The following is a 20,627-nucleotide window of genomic DNA, read 5'->3' on the forward strand; positions in this document are numbered from 1 at the left end:
AGCCAATTATGATGTTGAAAAGCAGGTGTAATTTTTTTGTATCACTTAGAGTATATAGACTTTTATTAATAATTTGATAAGATTTTTTTAATTGTTTAACTCAAGTAAAAAAGTTTTAATTTTTATGTAAGTACAAGCCATTATCGGTTTATTCAGACATTTTAAAACTTAATTTGCTGCTGTTATGCCAGCCTAAGTTTAGGAATATGATCATTTTTTGATGTTCCTAAACTTATGTTGTTAGTTATTATAAACTTTTGTTTCATCTGCATGAATTCAGAGTGCATGCAGTTTTTTTTTTTTTTTTTTTTCCTGTCTTTTACCTCTTTCTATGAAGTAAAAAGGAAGTCTTGTAATCGCAAAAAAATTTGGGTATATTTCAACAGAAATATCCATTCCCAAACCCATCCGTATGATTTTTCTGTGTGACATCTGTACATATGAAAAGAATAAAGAGCTCTATTTTCTATAACATATTATGATAAAATGGATTCAAAAGGGATTTTTTTGTGATGTTTGTACGTATGTATATCTCATAATTCGAAAACTTTTAGCCGTAGAATGTTAAAATTTCGTATACAGGACTGCTATAACATCTATTTGTGCACCTCGCATTCTTATTGCAGTCAGCAGTACCAAACATGATATATATATATATATGTAAGATAAAAAATATATAAATTAAAATTATAATTTAAAAACATCTTAATTGCTCATTTTTAATTAGATGCTTCCTTTCTAGCAATAACTATCATGAAACTGCGTCATATCTGAAAACTAATTCCGCATTATGTCATCTTAAACTTCTGCATTGCATATAAGTTTTACCCAATCAGATCAATGAAAAATTTTACTATAAATACCATTGCAATCCAACTACCCTCCCTGTTTCTCTTCTTATGCTTGCTAGCAAAGGGACGTCTCTTGCTTGGCTGCTTCTGTCCAAAATGTAATACATCATCATCAAAATTGTGGGGTGCAATTGATCCCATTGTGATGTGCCATGCCCTAGGGCAATTAACAAGTAAAAAAGGGGTATCTGGATTATCAAATGATTTTGTTATTTTTCAAAAGTTCTCTGCATTTTCTACTATGTAATTAATATTTTAAGTGATTGTCTAAGCTCAATCCACTCGTGCCTGCAAAATAATATCTTCCATAGTCAAGGATCTAATAGTATCTTCCGTAGTCTCATATCAAATTACTGCAAGGAACTAAATTATATCATCAATCACTTATGTGTGTTTGTATATATATATATATAATTAATCACGTGATCTTACGTAACGCTTAATGCAGATATCTCTTGCCCAATCAAAGCAACTGTAAACCAAAACATTTTGACTCCTTCCCTTTTTCCTCTGCATTACTACTGCAACACTCTCTCTCCTTTTCCATACGCTTTTATTCTCGCAAGATTCTGCTGCAATCATCTATGTGCACTTCTATCACCATAGTATCAATAATGTAAATGTTCTGGAAATAGGCATGATTAAAGTGCCAAATAAATTGTGGCCACAAATGTGAACTTAAATAAAAAAGGAAATTAATCTGGCTTGACTTGTTCCTCTTTAATATGGATCAAGTATCTACGCTAAACAACATTACTTTGCTTCTACATCTCAATGTTCTTAAACCAGTGCTTCTAAAATTGTACTATCATTACATATAATACGTATATATATATATATAAACGGCACACACACACACACACACATATATATATAGCATACCAAATGTTGTTATATGCTATATATATATATGTGTGTGTGTGTGTGTGTGTGTGTGTGCCGTTTATATATATATATACGTATTATATGTAATGATAGTACAATTTTAGAAGCACTGGTTTAAGAACATTGAGATGTAGAAGCAAAGCAATGTTGTTTAGCGTAGATACTTGATCCATATTAAAGAGGAACAAGTCAAGCCAGATTAATTTCCTTTTTTATTTAAGTTCACATTTGTGGCCACAATTTATTTGGCACTCTAATCGTGCCTATTTCCAGAACATTTACATTATTGATACTATGGTGATAGAAGTGCACATAGATGATTGCAGCAGAATCTTGCGAGAATAAAAGCATACGGAAAAGGAGAGAGAGTGTTGCAGTAGTAATGCAGAGGAAAAAGGGAAGGAGTCAAAATGTTTTGGTTTACAGTTGCTTTGATTGGGCAAGAGATATCTGCATTAAGCGTTACGTAAGATCACGTGATTAATTTGGGTGATGCAGTTTAGACTTTGGCTCTATTACCAGATAGAGAGAGGAAGTCTTGAAATTAAATAAAACTGAAAGAGGTTATAGCCAATTAAAATTAGAAGTTTGCTTTAATATTTTTTTATCTTGCACATTAATGTGCAAGATACATGCTGTTGTCCAAATTTATCTTTGCATACCCAAAAATAATGATATTCCATAGTAGTCAATTGATTTGGTGTTTGCATGGGATTTGTGTAAAACAATCTTAATTAGCATTATCCATTCAAAAGGGATTAAACAGTTCTTGATCAGCAAATCAAAGCATTAGGTCATCTGAAGGTGATTTAAATGCTTAGCGGAAAGCGAATATCTAAGTGAATTTCTGCAGTACAGTATTTGATTTCTGTGTGCAAGGACTCAAAATGGTTTGTTACAACTCCAAAATTGGCCATTTAGAAGCAGTGAGATGTATCAATATTTGGTACTATTTGGTTTCAAGGGCCGTAAAAAATCGCCAAACTATTGTTGATGCCAATGGTGCCAAAAATAATTGCGGCAAGAAAGGAAGTATAGTAAATAACTATCTAAGATTGATGTTTTAATTTAGATGAAAGGTTAATTTCATATAATACTTTTTATTATTATAATTTATATGAAAAAGGCTAAACATGACTGAATGGAAGCATAAGAGTAAATACCTATTTCATATCATTATTATAATTTATATAAAAATTGCTAAACATAACTGAGTGGATGCCTGCATCGCTATTTTGCTACTAACTTATCGCTAAAGCATAATTTCATCTCGTTGGTTGTTCAAACGTAATTTTCTATAATGAATGATGCCTTTTCTTTGATTAAAAATATTCTCGGTAAAGTGCAGAATCGCTCACTTCACTCATTTGCCACTTTTTACAAGGGTAAAAACAATTGGAATTATCAATTTTCTTTCACTTTTTAAGTGAAAATTGGTCGATGTTGTACACAGTTAAAGGTCAAGGGTGTGCGCAGTGCCATTTTTGTGCAATTCTAGGATTTTTTTTTTAGTGAAAATAGGTTGATGTGCACATGGATACCTTGTATGTGCAATTCTTAAAAGCTCGTCAAGCAGTGGGTGATTCTGCACTTTACCCAAAACTCTACTGCCGACTTTTCGTCATATGCAATTCCCAAATTGTTAAATCCATAGGATATCAACGGCCCTCAAAACCAAATAATACCCAATATTTCAAGACTGATAGTCTCTACACTATGAAAATTATTTCGGAACTGATGTCTTAAGACAAGGTCATAAATGGCTTGAATGAATAACTACTGCTTTTCAAGATCAATATTTGGCAGTAACTGCCTGTTGTAACAGAAAGTCTCCCATCCAGCAGTTAAATTCGTAGTTTGCAGCTGCCAATGGGACTGTTGTATCATAGAAAACTGCATACAGAAGGTTTAACAAAAAATGCATTTGTGCTTGAAAATAAAGGTTTATGTTTCACTGCCTTCACAACAAAAGTAGATTGCTTTAATTTCGACAGCAGATATATGACTGGCCAGAGATATCAGGCTAAAGTCTTAAAACCATATGTAATTCATGTCGGAGATGCATATGAGTCTGACTTTTTATTTATGGATATGTTCCTTCACATTAATCAAACCTCATTGATGGATTGTTGAACGTGAAAACATTGAACAGATATCCTGGCTAGCAAAAGCTTTTTATTTTATCTCATTAGAGAACTAGTGAGGCTATCTTGGGAAAGCACCTGCATGCAGACATCCTCATTCTAGAGATGTACATATCCTAAAACAGTAGTCTCAAATTGGCTGCTCCCAAAGTAGTTTTATGTAGTCTGCAAAGGCATTTCAATTATGTATTTGTTGTAAGTACAGTGTTGTAAAAGATTTCAAGATTTTAGTTATTTGAAGTTTATATTATTTTCATTTCCATTAAAAATAACATGGATAATGCACTAGAAAACCTGTAAATGAAGCTAATTAATTTACAAAGCAATATGAATCTTACTCAAAGATTTAAAGATACAGATTTTATTAATTTTTAGTCATATACTTATCAAAAAAATAAATACGCTCAGTTATAAATTTTAGTGCATAATTACTTTGTTTAGGAGTACATTTATATATGAGCAGCTTATTTTCACAGTTGAAAATTAATAAGAAACGTTCTGATCGACCGAAGAGCATCTATAATCCATGATGAAGATAATTTTTAATCTCTGTCCGAGGCTACAGTTTTTATCAAAATAAAAAAGCCACCAAGTATCGAGCTCTCTCTCTATATATATATAATCTATATACTATATACATTAAAGAAAATTTTAAAAAGAGAAAGAGACTAGGCTATTCCTAATTATTCTCAGGTTAACTTAGAAAATTTTCATAATTTGTTTATTTTTAGTTAAGTAAATTATTTAATGATTATTTGAACATATTAGAATTATTTGAAAGAAATGTCAGTCTAAGAAATTAACATCTAGCTATCAGTATGTTTATTTTCAAAGTGTAACCGTCAAAAGTACCTTACTACAGGCACAAACTTGAGATTTCAGATAGAAAATAAATATAGATTTCAATTTTTCCCCCAACATTATTATTATTTATGTATGTTTTGATAAATATTTAGTAACTGAAATTGAAAATTTATTTAAAATATTTTTTATTTTATTAATAAAAATATATAATATATGTAATTCATGTTAAATTGTATATGTCATAAAATATATAATTTTTTATTTTATTAAAAATTTTCAATTTATTAAAAAGTAAAATTCTGACCCATCAGTTGTTTTTGGATCATGCATTCAGCCGGCATGCAATTTGAATTTGGGACCTCTGCCGGTACTTTTCCGTTTTGCCGGCGCAGTCGATAAAGTCGCCAATAATGCTACAACTGATGTCAAACAGAATATCCTCGCTGGTAGCCTTTTAAGCCTCATTTTCAAAACAAGTAGCAGCCATTTCTTATCAGATTGATTGTTTCTTTCAATACTGACATACAATTACATAGAATTTTTACCACATAGTTCAATTTTATGCCTAAGGCCATTCGCGGTAATTAAGTCAATTAGGATGCAATCACACCACTCACTCGAAAGAGAAAATATAGAAAAGGCAAAGTCAAGCGTTAAATTCATCAATTCTAATGAGAATGCACTAGTGAAGTAAAACACTGCCGTTTTACATAATTTCTGAGTAAGCTATTCATACGAATTGAAATAATTCTTGCAATTACACTTGTATCCCAAATTAAGATTTAACTTGAAATTAATGTAGATAATTACTGAGAGAATTAGGATAATTACTGAGAGAATTAGATTTTTGTAGCGTAGTTTACGTGAGATGAGATTACTTGGGGTCACGTCATATGAACAGGCGAATCGGGATGTTGAACCATGAAAGAATAGTAAATTTTTAAATTAATGTCCTTTTTTAAAAATTTATTGCCTTTATTTATTGGTTTTTTACAAAATTTTGAACCATATTAAAATGTTTATGTTATTTTCTTCAAAGTAAAAAATTCTAAGAACTAACATTTGTTAAAATTTTTTATGTGTTTACTGTATGTTGTCACCAATAAAGTCTGCTCGGTGAGATTTGCGCCGGCGAAATGGAAAAATACCCCTCTGGCCTAAAAGACTGCAGTGCTAGAAGAGTGGAACTTAATAATTCCCAAAACTGAGGTTAACAATATTATTGCTACAGCATTATTGCAAGTGCAAAAACACATTGTAATATATATATCAAGGGAGATCATGTTCCATATTAATTTATATCTTGAGTTATTCTCCCCCCAAAACTCTCCTTTAACATAGTATTATGATTTTTATTTTGTCATACTGCAGTTTTATATCACTGACCTGACAGTGATATTATTTTTTTTTCTTTCTATTTTATGATGCTATGTATTATTCTACACAAATTTATAAAATTACAGCTCACAGTTTCTGAGAAATCTGTGAATTCATGTATGTAAAAATAATTTTGGACAGAAGTGTATATTATAAATTTTGCTACCGTCCATTATTAACAATTTTTGTCCATTTCTTTTATCCTTCTTGATTGTTTAATGTTTACTGAACTTCTGTTGATGATCCTCAGTATTTTTATTATCTTTAAAAACAGTTATTTTCAGGTGTCTTACTGTATTTCCTGTAATTTCATTTGTACATTTTAAATTATAAACTAGAATCATCATTATTTTTTATGATTTTTCATATATTTAAATAAATAACTATTTTCATCTCTCATGTAAATATGCTATAAAAAGAAATTAAATGTTGTTATATTAAAGTAGATGCTTTATATTTATTTTGATTTTTATTAATTTTTTTAGCCCAAAGGGCGTTAGCCCAGAAGGGCTATTAATTTCATTTTGGCATTTTGCATTGAAAACTTTAAATGTCGATTCACTTTTCACACTGTTGCCACCAAATATTACAGTCCTGTATTATATTTCAAGAAATTAAATAATGAAGAATCTGCATAAATGTATGTATGCTTCTTGCACTGTGATAAAATGATGGTACCTCCAATTGTGATAAAATGATGGTAGCCATCCAATTTTGAATGACATATGTTTCCACCCGAATATGAACATCTGGATGACAAAGTTTGGAATTTCTTTTATTATCTATTTCATATTTTGTAAAACTTAAATGAATTTTTGATTAACAAGCTCAGTGATTTCAAAGTGAGCAATGGCAACACTGTACGGGGGGGGGGGCAGTTTTATCTCTTGCGTGCGACACTGTGTATCGGAAATTCTAAAGATATGTTCATTTTAAAATTATTTTGAGATATTGCTGTTGAACTTAATTTTATGGTAAATGCGAAGAAATAATATTTAATATTTTTGTTTGTTTGTTTTCACTCAGATATATGTAATGAGTCTGGATTAAAGTATCAAAGAATATATTTTATTCAAACTTAGGTGTTGCAAGCTGACAATTACAGCCAAAATCCTCACCAAGTAGCTCAGGATATTCATAAAAATGATGGTATGGGACAAGCAAATGGAAGCAGTCACATGATAAAATCACCTCTATTTGTTGATAGTGGGTCTTTGCCTCGGTCTCTGGTTTTAGGTGAGAAATTACTTATCTGTTTGATTTTCATCTTGTAAGATATGCTGTCTGTATACATGAAATTTAATTATTCTAATTGTTTCAAACATCTTTATTGTGTTCTTACAAATTTATGAACATAACTGAAGTAACATAACTGTTAACGTTTAATAAAAGCACGTTCCAAAGTGTAAGTATTTGATAAACTGTTTATAGAAATTATTTATAGCTTTAAAGCAAGCTATATTATAGTAAACTTCAAAGTAATAGTATATGGTTTTATTGTACTAGCTTGTTAAGTTAATGTCATGGGTGCATTCTAAAATAATGATTTTTTTCCCTTTGAAAGCAATAAATTCTAATTAGTAAGTATTTTATTCTTTTTGTTTTGCTGCTGTGTCTAAAAAAACTGTGATATATATGATTTTTTTTCAATAGATTTCTTGTTAATTTTTTGAAGTTTTTTATGTATCATAATCTTGAATTACAATATGTTGTATAACTAACTTTTTATGTTACTTTATCCTGTATTTCATATGATCATTATCTATGTTCATTTCAGAAAAAAGTCTAAAATATTTTGAAAATTTAAAAACTTACAATTAACATATATTAATAAATATGAGTTATATTAGTATTTGGAAATGTATGTGAATATTTCTTAAGAGAGCTTTATCAACAAGAGATAAACTTAAGAGAGCCTTAAAAATGGCATCAGTAATTCTTGGAAAGCCTTTATTAAACTTCAGTTTCTCTTCATATGATATATAAACCTTAAAATAAGACACAGACAGAATTTCAAAGAGACCTAGTATTGAATTTTCATAGTTTGATTTTAAGAGTAGTGCCTTCCAAATATTTTAATATCACTGTGTCTATTTTTTAAAATGCCAGTTTTTGGCAAACAGCATGCATATCAATAATCATATTTGAATCATCAAATTAAACTGGTCATTTGTGATCAACAGGCTCAGTTTTTAGAATTGTTTAGTATATATAAGTTGAAAAGGTATATTTTAAAGTAATGTAGGATAATTTAACAACATAAGTCAAACAACAAAAATCAGCGTTATGTTTTCAGATTTTCACAGGACTAGTTTCGATTGTTTTACCGAACCATCATCCTCGGCTGCAACAGCACTAATGAGCGAGATAAGATATAATGATTAGATAAGATAAGAAAGCCTGGACAGGAGATAAGCTACTGGCACCATCTGTTGATGAAACCAGAACTAAAACATAATTTCTTTAAAGGCTGAAAGCAAAGATGGATTGGAATTAGGGTCATTAACTAGAACATAAAGATTTTTTTGAATGTGAAATGCCTCTAGAAAATCCAGTTCACAAATGGAAGATGTTTTTTGAATAATTTTGGCAGCAGAAAAATTGAAAGTGTAATTTTCGGACCAACAATGTTGGGCAGCAGAAACCTTCTGTGTTTCCTTTTTTCTAACATATGCCTCATGTTCTTTAACGTGAAATTTTTAGGCTCTTTTAGTTTGGCAAATGTAAATTAAACCACACTGGTAAGGAATCCTGTGAATACACCAGGAATTCATATCCGGAATAGGGTGTTTGAGTATGGAACTCGAAATTTTATTGATGGGAGAATAAGCGACCCAAAAGTTAAATTTCTGTAAAATGTGTGTGCAACTTTATAGCTAATTGGTGGAAAGAAGGGAAGGACAGCAGAATTTTTATAATCTCCTAAAACAGGAGTGTGCCTTTTGGTGTGTTGAGCAGTTAAATTCTCATCTCAACACACCCAAAGGCACACTCTTGTTTTAGAAGATTATAAAAATTCTGTTGTCATTCCCTTCTTTTCATCAACTAGCTATAAAGTTGCACATATTTTACAGAAATGTAACTTTCGGGTCGTTTATTCTTCTTTGGTGGTCGTGTGTGCTTAATGGATGATATAATTAAAGAAAATAAGAGTAGACAATCTCCTATAACAAAAGAATATATTAAGTACTAAATTACAATTTAAATTACATTGAAGAGATCAACACTGAGCTCGGAACACAGTTCATGCTACCTTCGCGTACCGTTGTGTGTCGAGAAGTCTGAGTGAGTAAAGATGTCGCTTTGCTGCTCCGATTAAGAACTGGATTTTACACGTGGCGCCATCTCATGAATAGAAGTTGAAGTATCTGTTGGAACGCCTCAGTACTCCCCCCCAAGTACCATCGGTACGTTATAAGTACTTTGGGTTAAATTTAACCTTTCTTCCAGATCTGGTAGTTTTAGGTTGCTCTTTAACGGGATGTAAGCTTTCTTCCGGGAGTGATGTTGATGAGGAAGTTGTTGGATCTTGCATTAGAAATGCTGGTTTGAGACGATCGATTCCAATCACTGATTGTTTGCCATTGCAGATGATGGTGGAATGTTTCGGTGTTCGTTTGACAACTTTGAATGGACCATCATATGAAGGTGTTAAAGTTGGCTTAATTGCATCGTTGCGCACGAATACGTGCGAAGATGTCTCAAGCGCAGGATGTACAAAATAGCTTGGCTGGTTATGCGAAGATGCTGGGGTTGGCGAGATATTGCTCATGGTCTCACGTAAACGTTGAAGGAATGTTGGAGGGTCGATAACTGGAGTAGATTCTGGGTGAAAGAATTCACCTGGCAGACGGAGGGTTGCACCATATAACATTTCAGCACAAGTGCTACCAATGTCTTCTTTGAATGCTGTGCGAAGACCAAGCAAGACTAGGGGTAAGGCTTCTGTCCAGTGTGTGCTACTGTGGCACTTCAGACCTTGTTTGAGAGATCGGTGAAAGCGTTCCACCATCCCATTTCCAGATGGATGGTATGGTGTTGTGCGAATATGGTGAATGCCAAGAAGAGAGGTGAGGGATGCGAACAAGTGACATTGAAATTGTCGGCCTTGGTCAGTAGTGATGGTGGTAGGCATGCCAAATCTTGAAAGCCACTGGGAGATGAATGCTCGAGCTACAGTTTCAGCGGATATATTTTCAATAGGAATGGCTTCAGGCCATCTTGTGTACCGATCAATACAAGTGAGGAGGTAAGTGTAACCATTTGAAGGAGGCAATGGGCCAACCAAGTCTAAGTGCACATGATCAAAGCGTCTTGCTGGAAGGTTAAATTGTTGAATGGGGCTGTGAGTGTGACGGAATACTTTACACCGTTGACATCTAATACATGAACGAGTCCATTCTGTGATGTCTTGATTCATTGCTGGCCAGACAAATCTGTCTGCGATCAGCTTTTTGGTGGCACGGATTCCAGGATGTGCCAAATTGTGCAAGGCATTAAACACTTCACGTCTAAAATTGACTGGAATATAGGGACGTATTCTATTGTTCTTTATGTCACAGTAAATTTTAAGCGTTGGATCAATGTGCAGCGGTTGTAACTGAAGGGAGGTTTGTGGATTTGAGATTAGGTTCTTGAGTTCCTCATCATGCAATTGAGCTTTTGCAATTTCAGAGAAATCTGGGGTAGTGAGGTTGATATTGTTTACCCGAGACAAGGCATCAGTGACACAATTATCAGTACCAGAGACATATCTGATATCTGTACTAAACTGGGCGATGAAATCCAGATGTCGAAGCTGACGAGGAGAACATGAGTCAGAGTTTTTTCTAAAAGCGAAGGTTAATGGTCGATGATCGGTGAAAATGATGAAGTCGTGTCCTTCCAAGTTGTGCCGGAAGTATTTAACAGCACAGTACACAGCAAGTAGCTCCCTGTCATATGTGCTGTATTTCCTTTCTGCAGTAGTAAGTTTTCTGGAGAAGAATGCCATTGGGGAAAGTCCTTTAGTGGTATGGGCTTGAAGCACTGCTCCTATGGCCGTGTCAGATGCATCTGCCATTATAGAGAGCTGATCACTAGGTGAGTGATAAGAAAGTGTGGCTGCATTTGCTAGATCGTGTTTGCATTGCACGAATGCTGCAGATGCAGATTCAGTCCAAGGGACAGCTCGTTGATCGTTTTTTTTTTTTTTTTTTGCTATTCTTCAGAAACTCATGTAGGCAGGCTTGTGTTTTTGCGGCATTTGGCAGAAAGCGTCGGTAGAAATTTAACATTGCTAGAAAACGCTTCAGTTCAGAGATGGTTTTGGGCTGAGGTAGGTCGTTAATTGCTTTGACTCTTTCCGGTAAAGGTTTAACTCCATTCTGGGTGATAAGACATCCAAGAAAGGAAACTGAGGGTTGACCAAGTACACATTTGGATGGATTTAGTTTTAATCCATGATCTTTAAGACGAGTGAAAATCTGACGCAGATGTTTAAAATGTTCTTCCGCATCTGTAGATGCAACCAGGATATCATCAAAATATGGGATGCAGAAATCGAGACCAGACAGTACTTGGTGTATGAAACGCTGAAATGTTTGGCCAGCATTGCAAAGGCCAAATGGCATATATAAGTACTCAGAGAGACCAAATGGTGTAGTCACTGCGGTCTTGGGCACATCTTCAGCATGCACTGGGATCTGATGATATGCTCTGGCAAGATCGAGGGTAGAAAATATGTTTGTTCCATGAAAAAGATGGGTACAGTCTTGGATATGTGGGACTGGATATCTGTCAGGGACTGTGACGGCATTAAGTCGACGATAATCTCCACAAGGCCGCCAGTCACCATTAGACTTTTTAACCATGTGAAGTGGACTGGCCCATGAACTTTTAGATGGGCGAATGGTTCCCTGTGCTAGCATGAATTCAAATTCTTTGCGAGCAGCTTTTAGCATCTCTGGAGAAAGACGATGAGGCTTGGAAAATACAGGTGGGCCATGTGTTTCAATGTGATGATACACTTCTGGCTGATGAGTATGCTGCCCTGATTTGGATGGGTTTAAAATGTCAGAGAATTCTGCTAATAACCGATGAAACCGTGTGCTGCCCGATAAAACACTTATGTTGGTAGGTACATTCGATATGTGAGAAGCTTGGCCCTGTGATGTCAGCTGAGTTGTAGCATCAATTAAGCAATTATTCTTGACATCCACTAGAAGGTGGAAATGTGTCAAGAAGTCGACACCAATAATTGCTTGAGTTACATCCGCAATAATAAAAGGCCAGTTGAAAGTCTGGCGCAAGTTTAAATCAAGTGTCAATAGTTTGGTGCCGTAGGTTCCAATTTGGGTACCATTGGCTGCATACAGTACAAGTTTATTAAGTTGGTGAGCATTTGTTTTAGTTCTCGGGAGCACTGATATGTCAGCTCCAGTATCTACTAGAAAACATAACTGAGTTGAACAATCAGCCAGTACTATTCTGTCGATGTGGCGGACATTCTGTTGGCCAGCAGAAGACCGCCCATTTAGTTTCCCGCTTGTTCAAAAGTGCATGGAGGGGCACACTTGCGAGCTTGCGCGCCAAAATTCATATGATAAAAACATATGCCACTTGTGGGTTCTTTGTACTGCGTTCGAGTATTATGACGAGATTGACTCCTGCTTCGGGCACGAAATTTATTACGTGGGCCCTGATTTGATCGATTGTATCTCCGTGAAGCATGAAGACTTGTAGAGAGTTCAGATACTTTTTTGGTCAATTCAGCCACTTGTTGTTCGAGGGATGAACTGGAAGGTGCAGCATTAGCAGCACTGACATAAGCTGGAGTAACAAGTTCATTAATTTTGTCAGCCATTGCTGCTAAACGGGTTAGATCTTCATTGGAAGCAGCAAGAATTATTTGTATGTTATTAGGGAGACACGAAAGCCATAGTGACTTCAACAAGTCGTCACTAAAATGGCTTCCTGCCAGATCACGCATTCGTGACAGCAAGTATGAAGGTCGCTGATCTCCAAGTTCAAGTCCTTGTAGTAAAGTACGTATTTTTGAAGATTCACTTTCTGAATAGATTTCAATGAGCCGCTGTTTCAGTTTGGAGTATTTATCACAATCAGGTGGTTTGAGAATTAAGTCATGCACTGAATTCAGAATATCAGACTCAATTGCTGCAACTACATGGTTGAATTTTGTAGAATCCTCACTAATGCGAGCGATAGAAAATTGTGCTTCGATCTGAGCGAACCACAATGAAGGATTATTTTTCCAGAAAGGCGGTGGCTTCACCGCAACGCGTGTGATTTGTGGCTCTGGTGGAATATCGTCGGGCATACTGATAGATAATTTTCACTTTAATTAATAAACACTTATCAGCACAAATATTGTAGCATGAGGATACACTATTGATATTTTACCATGATAACAATAAATATTTTAACCATGCAGAAAAAATTTACATAACGATACACACACAAATAAGACAGGGTCAGCAATTACACACACAAATAATATTTTACCGAAATGCATTTGAAAAGAAACCCTTATTTGAGAAAAAAAAAAATGATGCGTTCATTTTGTATTGCGCACACACAAAATCACCACTTCACACTGCTAAGGCACTTTCGAAGGAAAAAGGAAATCACTCCTGTAGCACGTGGGAAAAAAATTCACTACTTTCGAACACTGAGGGAAGAATTTTGCCGTAGCACGTTGCACAAAAGTTACTGATGTAGCACATTCAGCGAAAATCACTGTTGTAGCACATTTGTCACAAAAGTTGAATGATCAAAGAATTATTGCACGACGGCGAAGTCAGCGGAACGGAACAGATCACATTGATGATTTGCTGAAGCTCCTTGCGATGATATGCACGACTTTGAAAAAAAAACAAGCAATATATATCAATACTTCTAGAAATAATTGAATGGGTACGTTGTAGCATACGTTTAATGTCCATATTCGTTGTTATTTTTAGTCAGTTCTTCAGAATGCCTTGGATGCACGTGGCTTAGGGTCGTTGAAAATCCATTGTCAGTAGCGTGCTCAGTCAAAAGGTCACCACTTTTGGTGGTCGTGTGTGCTTAATGCATGATATAATTAAAGAAAATAAGAGTAGACAATCTCCTATAACAAAAGAATATATTAAGTACTAAATTACAATTTAAATTACATTGAAGAGATCAACACTGAGCTCGGAACACAGTTCATGCTACCTTCGCGTACCGTTGTGTGTCGAGAAGTCTGAGTGAGTAAAGATGTCGCTTTGCTGCTCCGATTAAGAACTGGATTTTACACGTGGCGCCATCTCATGAATAGAAGTTGAAGTATCTGTCGGAACGCCACACTTCCATCAATAAAATTCTGAGTTCCATACTCAAGGACCCCATTCCGGATATGAATTCCTGGGGTATTTACAGGATTTCTTGCCAGTGCAGTTTAATTTACATTGGCCAAACTAAGAGAGCCTTAAAATTTCACATTAAGGAACATGAGGCATATGTTAGAAAAAAGGAAACACAAAAGTCTTCTGCTGCCAAAATTATTCAAAAAACATCTTCCATTGGTGAACTGGATTTTCTAGAGGCATTTCACATTAAAAAAAATCTTTCTGTTCTAGTTAACGACCCTAATACCAATCCATCTTTGCCTTCAGCCTTTAAAGAAATTATGTTTTAGTTCTGGTTTCATCAACAGATGGTGCCAGTAGCTTATCTCCTGTCCAGGCTTTGTTATCATATCTTATCTAATCATTATATCTTATCTTGTTCATTTGCGCTCTTGCAGCCGAGGATGATGTTTTGGTAAAACCATTGAAACTAGTCCTGTGAAATTTTAAAAATATAACGCTGATTTTTATTGTTTGACTTCTAAATTAATATTTGTTCGGTGTGTTATTGTATCTTAATGTACATTGTTTGAGGCTTTTTTTTGGGGGGGGAGGGGGTATTTAAACAGAAACGAAAATGATAAGTATTTATTGAAGGTAATATAAAGAAATATGGTACTTTCTGGTTATCTGCACACCCCAATTTCAATATTCAATAAATTTGCCATGTTTTTGACTATCTTTTAGTATACACACCACAACAGCCAACCCGCACATGCATATACCACACATATGTCTAAGATTAAAAATTTAAAAACTTCTTGTGCCTACATGCATCTAAGTACATCTCATGTCTACATGTGTCTATGTAGACAAGAGACTGTTTCGTAGAAATTTTGAAGGCCATTATTGAAGATTTCCACTGGCTGCAAAAAATATAAATATCGACCATAGAGATTTATGTTTTCATTTTGTGTTATACAATTTTTGTTTCTTGTATATTAAGTTTTCCTATTGTTATTTATGAGCATAACCGTACCTGTGAGTTATAATAATAGCCCCTCCAAAAACATTTATGCTAATTCTCATAATTATCAGTAAATTAATAATTTTTCACTGCAGGGGGGAGAACTGGAGGGGCACCAGATGATCACAAAATACCAAAAATATTACGTAAATGCAATTAAACCATGCTAATTATTTAATAAATACTTGTAACTGATTCTGTCTAAGGAGCTATTTACAAACTTCACATAATCTTCAGCATTACAAAAATAAATGTAAAAATTGCATAATTCAAAGTGATTGAAAAACTTTTCACACATTCTTTTACTGTTATTTATTCCTAGTATTTTTTTTTCTTTTATTATTATCATAGACATCTATTTTTCTTTTTTACAGGTATACCTCGTTTTCATGATTTAAATGAAGTTACTTCAAATTCCGTACGAATATGCTTAGCTACACATCAAGATGAGAGATGTGTTTCAGCATGTGTATCTTTAAGTGTTGCCATTGCTCTCTTACTTCAGGTAAAATTACCATTTTATTAAATGTACTTTTTAAGCCATTGTGTTTTAAAGAAGTTCATACCTTTCATTTAGCAAATTATTTTACAGTTGAAATGAACTCATTAGTTAAAATATAAATTTTTAAAAAACCTTAGATTGAAGATTTTAAATAAAAAATTTTAATGAAAACTCTATTGAACAAACAAAATAATATTTTGCGTCTGAAAAAGAAAGACCTATTTGATTACCCTCAAAATCAATGCTAATCTGAGGTTGCTGTTGTTTTAAGGTTCTTAACCTAATTGTAAAATCATATTAATATCATTGTTACCTTTATTATTTTATTAGTAACTGATATATCTTTAAATGTTGATTTAGTGTTTCATAAATATTAAGATTGTTGGTATATTTTAATACAAAACATATATGGATCAGAATTCCGTATTTTTAATCATATTTCAATTAATGTAAAAATTTAGAATTAGTCCTTTATATTGAAATGAGTACAACTATTTTGCAGGAAGATTAGCTTCTGAAGTTTAAAATAGTAATAATCTATGTTTAATATGAAAGATTCTAATGAATAGCAAATATTTATTATCATATTAAATATTTTAAATTTACAAAAGATTTTAAAATGCAATTTCTTTTAAGGTTTAAAGGAGAAAAATAAGTCATACATAATGGTACTCATTTCTGTAAAAAGGGCTAATTTGTTCCATCTTGCTTTAATTTATTTACATTTAATATTCATAACTTTTATGTAGTCGTGCACATTTTTTTTTTTCCCCTGTTTTTTAGTATCCATAGCCAATCATCATCCCTGACTTATTACAGCCTTTTCACCCTAAAAAGGAATTTTTCTCCTTCCTTTTTGAAAATTGAAGAAATATATAGCATAATTTGTGGTTTGAAAAAACTGCAAACAAACAAGAATCTACATCAGTGAATTAAATAGCCTAAATGCTCGCATCTACACTTTTTGTTCACATATGCAGCAATTATCACCCTAAGTGCATGTATACATGAATGATTTGAATTAATATCTTGTTGCTTATACAACACTTTTAATGGAATAATATGATCTTCATTTGTATGATAAGTACAGTACTGTATCTATTTAGTGCTGTATTATCTCTAGAGGATCAGTTTAAAATATTAGAACCACCTTACTTTCATACATGCAAGAAAAGAAATATACTATATGAAACATACATTATATTTTTTATTCCAAAGGGGCAATTTGCCCTGAAAGACTAATAATTTTGTTTTTGCATTTTGCGTTGAAAACTGTAAACGGCAAATCACTTTTCAAATTGTTGCCACCAAATATTATCACCTTGTATTATATTTTAAAAAATTAAATAATGAAGAATCTGCACAAATATATGTATGTTTCTCGCATTGTGATAAAACAACGGTACCTAGAGCCATCAAAATTTAAATAACATAATCTTCCATAGAATATGCGCATGTGGAAGCCCTAATTTTAATTTGAAATTTGTTTTGTTATCAATTTCATATTTTGTACACTTCAACGAATTTTTGATTAAAAAACTAAACGATTTCAAAATTATTTTGTTATATTGCTGTTGAACTGAATTTTATGGTTTGAATAGGTAGAACATGATATTTAATAAATAAAGGTAACACACAAAGCATTAAAAAAGGCCCCTTCAGATGTAATTTAAAATCTGAAGCCTTTCTTTTTATTTTAATTGCTCTTTTAATATTACAATGTTTTAATGTACACAGTTTATCAATTAAGCCTTTTCCTGTTCATGTATATATGTGTATGTGTCATGTTATATCTAGTCTCTGTGATTTTATGTAACTAAAGTAGGTCTTCAAATGCCTTACTTGCAAGTATAGGGGCACAGTTGTAATGTTCTGACTTCTCCCTTTCCCCAAATAAAGGAATTTTGTAAAAGTATTGCTGAATTTCTGTACAGAAAACAAAATAATAGCTTGATATTTAACATATTTCATTTTTATATGTTTTTGTTTCCTAAGGAATTTAAATGAAAATACTGCTGGAATTTTTGTACTTTGTAGTTCCAAAATATACTTTATTTGAAATTTTAAAAAGAAAGTTATAATGTCATAAACATCTTACAATTATACACTTTAATGACATATTCAATACTATGAGTGATTATGAAAATGTTGACCTGCTTTACTTGTCAGTGAGAGCTTAAAAAAAGTGGTAACTGATTCAGTGATTAAGTAACATATGGTGCAAGAGGTATACTGTGCTATTTAGTTATGGGTAACAAATAGTTTAAGATGTATTTGAAGGTAATAGAAATAGCAAAGGAACAAAATTATTAATAAATATTTCAGAATTTTCAGTCTGAGTTTTTCTGTTCCACTAAATTTATGAAGAAATTTGCAGGGAAACAGTTTTAAAATTGGATTAATTTAGTGCTGCTTACATTTATTTGAATTATTGTAATTTATGATGAGTGCTAGAAATGTAATTTCGTTACAAGTTGACTGAATTTATGAGTAATGTGCAGCACTTTACATAATTAAGTCATATATTTGAAGGATTATGTATAATTTAATTAAATGCTGATTTTAATAGAAGCTAAATTTCTTTCTTGCATAGCATAGGAATTATTAAGTTCAAATATATCATTAAATTTGAAATCAGCTGCTGAACTAGAAAAAGGAACTTATGTGTTACATTTTCCTGTGGGCTTGGATTGCTATATATTTTTTTAATGCATTATTCCAACCTTATAATACGTTTTGTTTTTTAAGCTGATATTTAAAATTTTTAAGTGTACTGGATTTTGCTGGAACCAAAAAGTTTATTACCGTATATACCCGCGTATAAGTCGACCCCCCTCCCCACTTCCACATAAAAAATTCGTAGAAAATAAGAAACCCGCGTATAAGTCGACCCCCCACTTCCGAAATCGATCGAGAAACTTCGAAAAATTTTTTTTTAAGTACTACATTTATTCAAAATCATCTGAGAAAAAAAGTAAATATGCAATAAAAAATACCTTGGTAAATAAACAAAATCAAAATCCTTCAACGTACGATTCTTGGTCAGATTCGCCAAACATTTCATAGAACTCTTCTGTCGTCATTGGCTCATCATCATACATATTTTCAGTATTGAACTCTGTATTGTTACAATCTAGAGCCTTCGTCATCATTTTCACTTTCAAAAACAGCATCATCTTCCATGCCGTCTAGTTTGTTGCTAATACAACATTTGTTAAATGATTTTATAATCATTTCAGAGGGTATTTTGTTCCAAGCATCTTTAACCCATTGAGCAATTAATGTAATATCGAGCTTTTTAATGTTGCCCAAACCTCGTCAACCCCAAACTGACAAAAAGCAGCACAGTTATTAGTCTCTTCCACGAAAGAAATAACTTTTAACTTAAATCCAGCAGCGTATGACTGACATTTCTGTTTAACTACCAATAAATCAGCCATATTAACAGAAAAAAGAAGGGAAACAAAAACGTACTGACAAAAGCCAGTAAAATTTAACAGTGGGGCACGTGATTCTAGCAAAGAATCTGTCGAATCTGGACGTTAAACCGAAGAGTTTTCTGCCCCCGAACAACCAATCAGCATCCAGCAGGCAAAAGCATCGCGTTAATCGAAACTTACTCTAGTTAAAGTATGAAACTCTGTGATTAGTTTGTCACATAATTTAAGTCATGAAATTACTTCAAGTAAGTGACTTATTTGATAAGTCGTCCAATTTGTGTGCAGGAAGAAAACAACTGCATTATATAAAGAAATTTTTGAACTTCTGATTCTTTTAATTTTTTATGGCCCCGCATATAAGTCGACTCCCCCCCCCACACTTTGAAGTCTTTTTTTTGTCCAAAATATCTCGACTTATGCACGGGTATATATGGTAATATTTGCTTTGGTGATTAACATTATTCTTTATATTTATTATTGTAAAAATTACCTTATTTTTTTCAATAAAGATATTCCAGTTTTTTATTGTTGAAAGTATTTGTTGCACTTTCAAATGTGAGCTAGTTAATTTTTTTCTTGTAACAGCCCTATAATAAATTCATGTCATTTTTTTAGCAATTTATGTGTTAAAAATCATTTAATAACAATGAATATTATCCATTTTTCATGAAACTTAAATTAGCTCCACATAATTATCTTCTAATGTTCATCTTAACTGGATGTTACCAGACTTATGTAATACTCTTAATTTTTGGATATTGTAATATTTTTAGAGAAAATTTTCAATTTGTGTATACTATATCTTTCATTAATATATTTCTTTGATGTGATATTTAAACAGTTTGGATCAGTATTTAAATTATTTTTAGGGTAAATTTTCAGTTGATGATCCTTCCCAAACTGAAGAATTGCTGAAGTTCTCTACCCAGTGTGGTTTGAATTATATTAAAGATGAAGGCATTCAAAAGGAATTTATTCACTACTGTACATATAGTGACTTTAATAGGTATAGTTCTTAATTTTTTTAGAAAAGTGTTCTTTTTGTATGTATGTTTAAAAGTAGTGCATAATTATTATTTTAATTCCGAAAAATATGTCAAAATTATCTATAATCATATCTGTGCATTGTGCTGCTAAGTTCTGATATTTGGACATGTTTGAGACTTTAACAGTGCAAGATTATTCAATTAAATTTGCATGGTGCCAAAAAGAGATTTTGGTTTTCACATTACTGAATGTAATAGTGAGTAAAAAATTGCTGATAGTAAATCTTCGATGATATGTA

General features: G+C 32.8%; 1 protein-coding gene across 5 annotated transcripts in view; it reads left to right on the plus strand.

Annotated features, from left to right (window-relative positions):
* Positions 1-20,627, plus strand: part of LOC118186091 (uncharacterized) — a 68,440-nt gene that overhangs the window by 25,744 nt on the left and 22,069 nt on the right. For all 5 annotated transcript variants that reach the window (XM_035356130.2, XM_035356106.2, XM_035356113.2 and 2 more), the window contains 3 exons: positions 7,144-7,297; positions 15,775-15,905; positions 20,212-20,348. In XM_035356130.2, the coding sequence (XP_035212021.1) occupies positions 7,144-7,297; positions 15,775-15,905; positions 20,212-20,348 (422 nt within the window). The remainder of the gene's footprint in view (positions 1-7,143; positions 7,298-15,774; positions 15,906-20,211; positions 20,349-20,627) is intronic.

Source organism: Stegodyphus dumicola, chromosome 1, assembly GCF_044657685.1.
Source record: "Stegodyphus dumicola isolate Sdum_Otavi_A_Nest chromosome 1, ASM4465768v1".
Taxonomy (NCBI): domain Eukaryota; kingdom Metazoa; phylum Arthropoda; class Arachnida; order Araneae; family Eresidae; genus Stegodyphus; species Stegodyphus dumicola.